Source organism: Megalobrama amblycephala, linkage group LG14 (assembly GCF_018812025.1).
Source record: "Megalobrama amblycephala isolate DHTTF-2021 linkage group LG14, ASM1881202v1, whole genome shotgun sequence".
Lineage (NCBI taxonomy): Eukaryota > Metazoa > Chordata > Actinopteri > Cypriniformes > Xenocyprididae > Megalobrama > Megalobrama amblycephala.
Genome location: NC_063057.1, coordinates 20644720 through 20657665, shown reverse-complemented (window position 1 = coordinate 20657665; position 12946 = coordinate 20644720). Strand labels below are relative to the sequence as shown.

The 12946-nt window shown below is 34.4% G+C and overlaps 1 protein-coding gene across 2 annotated transcripts in view; it reads left to right on the top strand.

Moving 5' to 3' along the window:
* Positions 1-5940: 5940 nt before the first annotated feature.
* cpm (carboxypeptidase M) overlaps positions 5941-12946 on the top strand; it is a 50114-nt gene continuing 43108 nt past the window's right edge. The window contains exons 1-2 of one of the 2 annotated variants that reach the window (XM_048157389.1): positions 5941-6294; positions 7305-7506. In XM_048157389.1, the coding sequence (XP_048013346.1) occupies positions 7341-7506 (166 nt within the window). In that variant the 5' untranslated portion in view covers positions 5941-6294; positions 7305-7340. The remainder of the gene's footprint in view (positions 6295-7304; positions 7507-12946) is intronic. The other variant, XM_048157388.1, reaches the window with a different exon arrangement.

Below are 12946 nucleotides of genomic sequence, written 5' to 3'. Positions count from 1 at the left end.
GAAAAGACATTAATATACAGGCCCTGATGACCTTTTGGTCATTCATTAAAAACCTTTCACGTTTAAGATAAAAGCTTTTAAAATGCTCAAAAGATAGAACTATAGCCTAACCCTTCATGAGTTCAATTCCCCAGATACACTTACGGATAAATGATTAATTAATCATTTATTAATTATTAATAAATGATAAATTATTTCCAAAACACTACATTGTGTTGAAAACAGCAGACAACCTGAGCAAATACTGCTTTGATAATAAGAGTGGTTGATGTTTATTATCTCATTGTTTTCAGTTCCAGTGCCTCTTTGTCTCAGCCAAACATAGATGTGGGAAATGTTTGAGTTAATTCTCCAGCTGTGCATCTCATTTAGTATGAAAACAGTCTATAGCCACCTCTTGAAAAGCCAGAAAATCGAATTTCTCTCTGGCGTAAGAACCGAAACATAAGAGTTGCCTTGTGTTGAAATTAAACTGTATGTGTGTCAACATTTTTTCCTGGAACAAACAAAGAGGAGATGACTAGAGGAGCCTTCAGGTCAATGGAAACTATTTGTTGTTGAGTGTTTAGAATGACATAATTTATGGGTGTCCTGTCAGCGTTGACTTGAGGCATGATCTGTTGATTTATGCTGTCAAATTTGTTAATGTTTATAAAGACTGACCTAAAAATGAGTCGACCACGGGCCAAATAAAGAGGAAAAACCCAGCTGAAAGAAACCGCTTCAGTCAGCCTAAGGTGGTTTGTTGATCTGAACTGGTTTAAGCTGGTCTAACTGTCCTCTCAACTAGACCAAAATAGATTTAGCTTCTTTTTTTCTTTCTCCTTTCAAACAAAAATGTGACTTTTTCAAGAATTTTCTTCAAGGTTTTTTTACAAATATGATACTTCTTATGTACCATTGATCTAAATGACAGAATTTTGTGTTTTATTTTTTATATGGCTTTTTTTTTTACACATACACACACTTGGTAGTTGTACAGTAAATACACACATACCTAGAAACCTCTCATCAGATGTGGATGTGTACAGACACATACCAGTGAAAACCCTCAGACGTCTAAGCACAGATGTCCGCATGCATGAACACACACTCTCGAGGTTTCATACATGAAGCACAATATGAGACTAGATTGCAGCTGTCATGACTAATGATGTGCAAGAGCTATTATGTGATTTACATTGAGACTGGAATTATGGGCTTGAATGGAGATGGATTTCCTCTTTACAGTGTTTTAAGATGGTGCAAGCAAACAAGTTACTCAATATAATCAGCTAGCTGAAAGGCACCTTAACCTACCGTTAAACTCATATGAGTTAAAAATCCTCCTTCAAGGAGCGAGCCATATCTAGAAAGTAGCTTCTGATTTATAACTGTATGCAACCACCAACAACCCTGGTTGAGTCCATTGTAGCTATGTATTCTGTGGTGAACGACATTTCACCAAGTAACTACATCTGGATCAATATATTTGTTGATCCTGGAACTACATTCCAATCAACCAGTCTGATTTGATGGATAAGTTTACAGTTTATGTCAAGTTTAGGCTTACAACCAGGGCTAGGTGCTTCTACATCACTGTTATTCACCTATCATTTCCCTCTGATTTTAGGGCTACATTTTCAGACATGTTGTTCCAGGAATCAACAAAATATGTTGATCCAGAAAAGTCTTAAGCTACGTTAACACTGCAAGCCTTAATGCTCAATTCTGATTTTTTTTTTTCTTTTTTTTTTTAGCTGTTTACATTGTTGTTTTAAATGTGGCCAATATCAGATTTCCAGTGTGAACAGATCATGGTTCTGAACTGACCTGAATGCGCAAAAGAACGATACAAATGGGGTTGCCAGGTTTTTACCAAGCGGCAACATCCCCCAGTTTCTCTTGAAGCCAATACAGACTTAAACTGCGATTCATCGACTGGCCGTTCGGGACATGCTCCAAAAGAGAGCAGAATCTCATTGAGTCCCATGTTAAAATGCCCAACTTTACAGCAGAAAAAAAAAAAAAAAAAACACGTTTACAGCCTGGATCAAATTGTGGTTTTGGTTTATACAGCTAATTTTGCCCTTCATGACAACTCTGAGGGGGGTGATTTTTTTTTTTTTTTTATATAACTCATCCATTTAAATAATATTAAGCCTTAAAGTTCTGCATAATTAAGGGCTTGGTCACTTGAGTGACAGGTGAATTGACAGATGTGCGTCCGTGTAGATAAAAGTTTGTTGGCATTGGCTAAAAGTTTTGTTCGTGAGATTTACTACAATGACAATGGCGGGAGGATATAAAAACTTTGACAGCACTGTTTGGATATTATAACTAAAACTGCTGCATTTACTTTGGACGCGGGCTCATTTGTTTGTGATATATATACGATCATATAAACCTACAGTTTTACAACATAAACGCTCCTCAGGTTGCGTAATTTCTTGAAGAACGATGATAGAGAGCAGATCATTGAGAAGAAATGTGATGCAAACAATGGATAATATATCAATATTTCATGGATGTAACGCTTTTGTGGACAAAAAGTACTGTTTTTTGTTTTTCAATGAACACTCATGGACATTTTACCCAAGTACCACGGATTGGATTCATCTTGCGATCGCTATTTCATTATAAAGGTATGAAATCCCTTTTGATTTTTCATGTTGTCATTTGCACACCCGGCACAAATTAAAATTACTGGTGCTGGAGCATCTATATCGTTTTTCAGCAATAGTGAAAAAGTAACCCAATTCTGTGGGAAAATCATAGACTTGGCAACACACACAGTCATACTGAGCCTGTCATACGGAAGCAAACATGGAGGGCATTAAAGTAAGCGATTACGCAGCGAAAATTATGCGCAAGGCAATAAAAATAAAGACGATGTGACAAATGAGAGCAGAGTTTTGAAACTTTTATGATAGGAGCCCTCATGTTTTGCTTGTATTATATAGCTGACTTCTACTGACTACCTTTCCCAACTGTCTTGATAACGTTGGACATATAAAATCTTTGAATAGACTCCCATGAGCGCAGAATGTTGATCTCAAGTGAAAAAAAATCACATGAATTCCGATTCTGTTCACACTGCGGTCGCATTACAAAACATCTGTCGTTCTGACCTGTATCCAGGGTTGCCAGGTTTTCACAACAAAACCCGCCCAATTGCTCCTCAAAACTAGCCTAATCACATTTCAGGGGGGTCCCACGGTAAAAATCGTGTTCTGGGGGGTAAAATCCGTGTTTTTGGCAGGATTCCCCTGTTAAATTTGCATTCCAGGGCTAAATATCAAGTTTTTTGGGGTCGATTCAACCCGTGGACGTGAAAAACAACCCATGGCAACAGTGTAAAAGTAGCCCAATTCCGCAGAAAAACCGAGGACTTGGCAACACCGACTTAATCAGATTTAGTACCACATATGGAAGCGGAATTGAAGAGATCAGATTCCATGTGGTTTATACTGTTCACACTGTCATGGGGAAAACAGAAATGAGTTACATGTGAGCAAAAAAAAAAAAGGGAAAAAAAATCACCTGCAGTGTGAACATAGTCTATCTTGGCAAAATCACGGTGATCGTATTCAGCACTACTCACACAGAAGTCACTTTCAAACCAACCAGATTTTTGTTGGTCAACATGCCAATTTGAGTGACCAACTTGAAGGAATTTGCGAAATCTGCATGAGGAAATGTTTCGCCCTCACGCAAAATTCCAACTCACCTGGATTTTGATTGAAATGGCCCGCAAAAATTCGCTGAAAAGTCACATTTACTGCTGTTCATTGAATTCTCACAGGCAAAATCCAGTAGCCTAATTTTAATAGGAATCCTCTTGAAAATGTGCATTTGAAAATTTGAAAATTAAATTTGGTGCATTGACACACAGAAAGCTAAATGGTTTGAAAGTGACTTCTGTTTGAGGTGTTCTTCAAACATCACTACACTACTAAGAATCGATAATCAACTTTTTTTGCCTACGGAATTTCGTTAATGTAACCTTACCTGAAAAACCGTGCATGTGACAGCACCTTAATGGTAAACTACTATAAACCATTTTTGGAGTGTTTTTAGAGAACAGTAATCCTACCTTAGACATGACTCATGTATGATGGCATCACTTATGTTTATGTTTACTTGTGTAATTAAGTTTGTGGAGGCTGGAATGCAGGCCACCCTGTGTTATTGGAAAAAAACAGCAAATGTGTCACTGCTTTTCTTTCAAACAGATAGATCAAGTTGAAGTTTGTAGAAAAATGACCTTTTTTTTTCCAGAGAGCTTTTGAGACCTTTGAAGTTTGTTATCCTACAAACCTGAACTGGACCAAGCTAAATGACCTTTTTAGATCATTATGAAGAATAATGAGGAAATGCAAACGTGTCTTAGTTTATTTCCAACTACTTTGTGATTGATTTACGTGATCTTTTGGACAATAGATCACATGTATTTCTAGCAGTCTACTCACTATGCATAATAATACAGTGTATGTGGGGGTAAACTTGCAGAAACAGGTATGCCATTTAATGGTGTACAGTCGCCCTGAGGGACTCTGCCTCACCTTGAATTTGACAGCAAAATTCAAGAGATCTTCGTATTAGTGTTAATGAATAAGTTCCACATATGAAATGTAATAATATGACTGCAAGCCATTTTCGTTTCTTTTTTCTTTGTGTTGCTCTCTTGGTATTTGCATATGCAAACATGTGTGTCATAGTGGTTAAATGAATGTACTTTTTTCTTTGGTATTATTGTTTCTTTGGTATAAGTCCCATAATTTATAAAAACTTTAATTTTAAAGTTTATATATATATATATATATAAAACATTACTTTAAAAAATAAAATTTACATTATAAAATTTTATTTTTTAAAGTAATATATATATTTTTTTAGTAAAGCTTTATTTTTAAATATGAGTAATGTAAGTGTATATATATATGTATATATATATATATATATATATATATATATATATATATATATATATATATATACACATATATATATATATATATATATATATATATATATATATATATATATATATATATATATATATATATATATATATATATATATATTATACACACACACATATATATATATATATATATATATATATATACATATATATGCACACTTACATTGCTCATATACTCATTACATTTACATTATAACATTTTATTTTTTAAAGTAATATATATATTTTTAATAAAGCTTTATTTTTAAAATATGAGTAATGTAAGTGTATATATATATATATATATATATATATATATATATATATATATATATATATATATATATACACACATTACTTTAACAAATACAATTTACATTAAATATATATATATATTTAAATATAACTTTATTTTTTAAAGTTTATATATATATATACGCACACTTACATTATATGCACACTTACATTACTCATATACTCATTACATTTACATTATAACATTTTATTTTTTAAAGTAATATATATATATATATATATATATATATATATATATTTTTAATAAAGCTTTATTTTTAAAATATGAGTAATGCAAGTGTATATATATATATATATACATATAAACATTACTTTAACAAATAAAATTTACATTAAATATATATATATATTTAAATATAACTTTATTTTTTAAAGTTTATATATATATATATATATATATATATATATATATATATATATATATATATATATATATATAATCATTTCTTTAAAAAATAAAATGTAATATTGTATTTTTTTGTTGTTGTTTTTCAGCTATATTACGGAAAATATTAAAACATATCATGATTCTTGACAGCCATTACGTCAGTCAATAGAAGAATATGCAAATTGAAATATATCAAGAATCCTGATTGGTCAAGAAGACATGCAATAATGAAATATGCAAATTGATCTTTCCGGTTTCTGTACCGACTGCTGAATTGTACGTGTACAATGTACATTTTAAATGAATACAGTAGTTCACTGAACACCATCGCTGAGTGTTTTACAAAATAATAATAATAATAATAATAATAAGTTAGGTTAAAGTCTCACTGATTCAGTGTGTGTAGAAGCGCTCCGCCTCCCCTCATTAGTCACTACAGCTGCTCCGAACAGCACACGAGTGAGGCTGGAGTCAGTTGAACTCACTGCGGTATGGAGCAAGACACCTTCATTGCATCAATGACACGAACAGGGGGAGTACACATGAACTTTGTTAACATTATTTGAGATGTTATAATGACAGCAGAGTAACTAAACAAACAGGAGAAGGTCGTAAACGGTGCCGGAGAACAACCAACGCACAAGAGGTAAAGCTGCTCATTTACTGTCATTAATATTAAGGACAACGTGTAAACTTTTGTCAGTGAATACCTTTACGAAGTGCTGCAGTTTGTCTCTCTTTTCTAAACCCATTTTTATTGGAGTACATTACTTAATTTAAGTAATTTAAGTTTTTTTGTTGACAGTTAACTATTTATGCTACACATAACGTTTGAATAGGATTGTATCAAACGACTTACATTAAGTAGAAATGAGAAATCAAACATGCCCAGTACAATATTAATACGAGGATATTCTTTTAAAATGTTATGATATGTCAAATAGTATGTATACAGTGATGCAATAACTGTATCATAGTTCCACCACAGTACATTTTTGTAAGAGTTTGCTACCTAGGCAGCATTTATGGGCATAATAGGTGCTTGTTTTGGCCACAGCAATATTCATTTTCGTTTATTTAGAAATAATACAGTGTCCCACTGGAAAAGGCAAACATAAATATCTAAATACTTAAACATAACCTGGGACTTAACAGAGTTTAAGCATATTACTGCTGACATTTTAGTTACAGTATGTATCTGTCTGTCTGTCTATCCTTCTGTCTGTCTATCTATCTATCTATCTATCTATCTATCTATCTATCTATCTATCTATCTATCTATCTATCTATCTATCTATCTATCTATCTATCTATCTATCCTTATGTCTATCTATCTATCTATCTATCTATCTATCTATCTATCTATCTATCTATCTATCTATCTATCTATCCTTATGTCTGTCAATTGATCTGTCTGTCTGACTATCTATGCCTCATGCAATGAATATATGTCCTTAGAAAAACTACTGTGGTGGTACTATGGTATGACATTAATGATAAAGTTCTGAATTTACTGCATTTACTCGGTCGATAGATTTTATTGATTGAATGTTATATTTATTGAAGTCTTTGAGTGACATTAAAAATATGTGCTTGACAGACAATAGTAAGGGCACATCACATCATTGTCATCTCTATTTTTTTTGTTTCTGGAAGAGGTTCCTGCACTTTTCTATTGTATTGGCCGAAAGGATGTTGGTCTTCACACTCTGCCTGTACTTATGGTCCTGGCTATCATCCATTCATGGTCTGGAGTTTCGCTATCATAACAGCGTGGAAATGGAGCAGTACCTGAAAGACATCAACAGGACGTTTCCTGAGATCACACATCTACACAGTATCGGCCAGTCTGTTGAAGGTAAAACCACTGTGGTGCAGCCTTAAACACAATCATGACAATATTTTTCTATATTTGTCTTCTGTAAGTTAAATTCACACAGAGCACACAGTGTTGTATAGTTTGAGGGCAAGCATATGGTGACAGATGAATGCAACAGGTTTGAACTTATTGCCTGGCCGTCCATCAGAGAGCTTATTGTGCAACAAATATTTTTATGAATCTACAAGCAGCAGTACAGTGTGCCAAGTCAGACTTTACCAAACTTTGGATTGGAATGCATTAAAATGTGAAACAACTTCTCAATGAGCTAGCATGTTTTGTTCATAAAACAGTCATCTAATTTGATTAGCCTGATTATACAGTCCCTCAGCACTGGAATTTGTCACTGTTTGCATCGTCTGTGCATGTCAGTCTGTTTATTTTACTGTGGTCACGCAAAACGTCGGGCACACTTTTGTTTAAATTTTAGATTTAAAAATATAGCCAGGAGGTACATTATGATAAAATAATAATAACATATTATTAATAATAATATTAAATAATATTATAAACATAAAAAGATAAATAAAAACATTAAAATGTTTACAATAAATAAATATTTTTAAAATATTATCAAGTTTACATTATATATAAGATTACATCTTTTTTATATATATATATATATATATATATATATATATATTAATTAATATCGATTTAAGGTTTTGTTGAACTGCTTTAAAAGTTTAAAATATTTACATTTGTGCAAATAAATTTCACTAATAGATATTTCAGATTAATTAAATAATATTCCTTATAAGAAAAAAACATGGCATAAGTGAAATAACCAAATAAAACACTTTTGAAACAAAAAAGCAAGATTTGATCCTTAGTAAATAGATGAAAATGTGACCAAAAACAAGCTGAATGAGGACATTTCTAAAAAAAAAAAAAAAAAAAAAAATTAGAGCATTCTGCATGTACCCTATACGACATCTAACGCTGTAATGCTTTTTTTAAAAACATAAATTCAACATATAACAAATAAATGCGATGCAAACCTGCAGCTTTAAATTTTCTGTATTCAGCTAAGGTGTCGTTGGTCAAACTTTAATGTAATTCTCAAGTCAGACTTTACCAAACTTTGGATTGGACCGCATTAAAATGTGAAACAATTTCTCAATGAGCTAGCTTTTTTTCTTGTTTATTACATTGGCATGTGTATGAATGGAAGTCAATGGAACTATGGAACTATTTAGTGGTGCGGATATTCTGCAACTTGTAAGTTTGTTTGGCGACAGCAGAGATGGTCTTATTTTTGAGAGATACGAGGGTCCGTGGCTCGACCATTAGAGAAAGCATACCACAGCGTTAGCAGGAGTTACGCTTTCATTTGCTAACCTTGCAGGCTTGCCCTCAAATGGCTTTGGCTCTACAATTGGAGAAAACATAATGACCAGCTTGGATCATATGTGCCTTGATAACCAATCACATTACAGCCTTGACGTTCATAGTTGTGTGATAGTCAATCACTGTTTGCAGATACCATAAAAATGAATGAGAAGTGCTGTAAACTGAATCCTACCTGTCACGCAGTTGACCGTTCGCAAAGACCCGCCCCCTTTAGTTACCGTTGCCGATCTCTCGTCACACATCATGTTCTCGCACAGTGAAAAATACATCGCGGAGCAAAGAGGACACTGACAACGCGTCGACAGACAAGACAGAGCAGGTTACTTTTGATATGAAACAAAGTCTCAAATTTAGTCATTTTTAAAGAAATTTGACACTAAATACCATTTTGTGGCTCTTTAATGTGTTGTGCGAGATTGCTGTAGCACGTGAATGAACATCAGAAGGAATGTTGTTTCAATCGCGGAAAGATGTCGGTACACACCATTTTTCAAGTTAAAGTCCACCTATGTTAATTTGCTAACTCCCCTGACTGCTTTGTTAGACAAAATAGCGTATTCAGCATTATGATTGGTTAGATCGCCTGTCAATCAAACTCCTGGCGAAGGGTCAATTGTCCGTGACTTCTCTTATAAAACAGCATTTTTTTTTTTTCAATGTAAACTCTAAAATTAGATCAGTCCAAAACGAATGTTTAAGAGCAAACATGTTGAAGATTAGTTGATAGGCTGTTGATTCATTAAATAAGCCGTTTTCCCACAAAAGCAGTTTATTCAGTGTAGTGAAGCCTCTCCTCCATTGACACCTATTCAAAAAATGGCCTCTGGTCTCCTTCCCTGCCTACCCAACTCAATCTCACGGCAGTTTGTACGTATTTTACGAGGTAGCTAATTCGTACAACCTCACTCGCAAGAATTTGTACGTTTTTTGCTAAATGGTAGGTATTTTACGAGTTGCTAATTTCGTATGAATTCGTAAGAATACCCCTAATCCCACCCCTAAACCTACATTTCACTGGGGTTTAAACAAATCGTACAAGTGAGGTCGTACAAATTAACCACCTTGTGAAATATGTAAGAATTGGTAGTAAGATAGCGTTTGCTTTTTTGCTAACCTTGGAGTCTTGCCTTCAAGTGGCTTTGGCGACAAGTTTTAGTTGATTGAGTTTCGCAAGAACAAATTGCAATTCGTACATTCCACGCATCATGTTGCTCTCAGACAGTTTTCATTGCATTTAGACTTGTTCAGTTTTGACTGGAATGCATCCCAGACCACCTCCTGAAGTGGTTTGAGTGATCAGATCTCGAATACGTTTTGGAGGGCATTTAGACCTGGTCTTTTCATGATCGAATAGCTTTCCGATCAGAAAAAGCGCATGAAATGACCAGGTGTAAACAGGCCCTGTGTGTGAAGGCCTCCTAGTTTTATTGCAATTCCAAGAGCATTCATGCATATTGAAACCACAATGCTTTCAGTCCTCGAAAGAGTGAATCATCTTAGGGTGATATAGCCTACTTGGATTTTAATAATGTTTAATCTCTCTTTCTTATCAGAGAAACTGTTTTGTTAATTTAGTGACTTAGACACAACATTTGATAAGGATCTTGGCCTCTGACCGAACTTCACGTCTTGTAGTTTCAAAGCGCCAAATACCAAAACAGCGGTTCATATCAGCGGCAAAATCCAGTGAGATAACACAACTCACTTGAACGCTAGTTTCCCATGGTTCTGCTCAGGTGCTTGAAAAGACCAGCCAGTTTTACTCTATTACCCCAACAAAAGGATCTTGGGTAGCTTCAGTGCCATGCTTCAAAGGTCTTTCTCTACGCCTATACGGCCATACTGAAAGAACGTTTTGAAGCAGGCTGTATTGTCTGGGGATGTTTGAAAGGATAGTTTGCTCATCCCATTTGTTATTTGAAAGGGAAATCAGTGCAGCTAAAGATTTGCTGTTTTTCCACAGACGGTCAATCTGACAGTGTTAAACAGAGCCGGTAAATACTGCCCGCACAGAAGCACAATGCCGCTCCTGTGCTGAGAGATTGGTATAACAAATAAAGCTGACCTTTGATTTGCATTTGGGTGACAGACAAGACAGTAGTTTTTACAAACTGTTTCCTTAAGATTTCATGCTTAATGTTAAGGCTTTTTCTTATTTTAGTGTTGCTCATCCTGGTCCTGTATGACAGTGATTCCCGACCAGAGATCTTGCCCTGTTTAAAGCATAAAACTTTACTGCTTTTAGAATAATAGCCTAATAATGAAAATATTAGGCTAAAGTAAAAAAGAAAAAAGAAAAATAATCAAAATTTTGGGGTCTCTAATATTATTATAAGTCATGCTTACCAAGGATGTTTTTATTTGATCAAAAATGCATTAAAACAGTAATATTGTGAGTTTTTTTTTGTTTGTTTGTTTGTTTTGTTTTGTTAATTCTGCAGCCTTTTCTAATGTTATTCCAATATGAAATTTGTTGCTCAAACATTTCTTGTTTTATCAATCTAGCATTTGTTTGAAATTGATATATTTTTGTAAACAAATTTAAAAGTCATTACTATCACTTTTGGTGTATTAAAATCGTCCTTGCAGAACAAAAGTATTAATCTTACTGACCCCAAACTTTTGAACGGTAATGTGTATATAATTGTAATATATTTATATATTTTAAAATTATTTATTCTTAATGCATTTAAATGACAATTATGATTGATCTTTCATATTTTCATTCCATGAAAATCTCCCAGTCAGTCAAGCCAATATAAAACTAAATGTTGTCAGTTTGAAAGGAATAGCAATGTTTGTTTTTGTTTGTCTAATGATTATGGCCAGTTTTTATTATAAATGAGAATTTTAAATGTAATACAGGTTTGATGCTGATTAAGGGTTAAGACCAAACTGAGTGATAGAACCACTTCCTGCCATTCATACCCTGTTTTTCCTTTTAAAAAACTAATTTTTTTGAGTTACTGTGACCGCCTAGCTCACGGCTATGGTTTTTAGGATTACAGAGTGATGGAGACATTGGCTTATCTTTGGTGAAGGTGCTGCTAGTCCGTGACATTTTAAGTTAATTCGGTTCGTGGATCAGGTTGCTCTTTTGACTTAGCACAAAACCATCATTGAGTAGAACACATCCGCTGCCAACTCTCTCTCCCTCTCTCCTTTCTCTCTCTGTATTCTCCATCTGATTTAGATGCTAATATCACGCTGTACACATTCTCTCAACCTCTGTTTCTGTAAGGGTGGTCCTCCGTATGCTTCAGACCAAATCTCGTTTACTTCATCTCTAGACAAGCGGAGTGCCCCAAGGCTGACCCCTGGGCCCACTTTAGTTGATTAAAACCTCAAGTAAACCTCTGCTTCCCCCGTTAAAGATCTCTTTCTACTAATGCAGGTAGTGCCCAAAGCTAATCCAAGGACACTGCGGTACCATACAATTTCATTTAGCTGATGGAGTCGCACTTCAAGAAAGCAACCCTTAATGAAGTTGTTCCCATCTCCTTCATCTCTTGGGAGCCTTTGTTACTGGCTGATTGTAAAGCCCATTTCTTCAATCACTTCAGACCTCAAAGAGATTGTGTAGCCATTGTGCGCACTTGCCTTGTCAAGCTAACCCCTTGTCCTAATCCCACTGTGTTGCCTATTTAAGGCCAGGAAATAAGAAACCCGAGCTGACTAGAGGTAATCTAGGACACCAGCTGCTTAGCCTGGAAGACCGTCCTTGTTTGTTGACTGCCCTGTCTCGGCGTAATCAGTGTTACAGTTGCCCACCAGGGTAAGAATGAGGGGTGGAGGCAGACTATGAATATCTCTGATGTAATATTATGTTTCATATGCTTGATTAGTTGGGCCTAATTAGCTAAAACGCTTGTAGGGTGATTATCAACCCAGACAAATGGCAGTTGTCATTTGCCAACATCGTTAGCTTAATCAAGATTACACTACAGAAATCCTTTAAGCATTCATAATTCTGTACATCATTTTGTCTTGTTTGATAAACAGCAGTAATTGGATTTCAGTTTTGGTAGGAAATGAAAAAACAAACTTTGTCAGTGGAGGAAGTGGC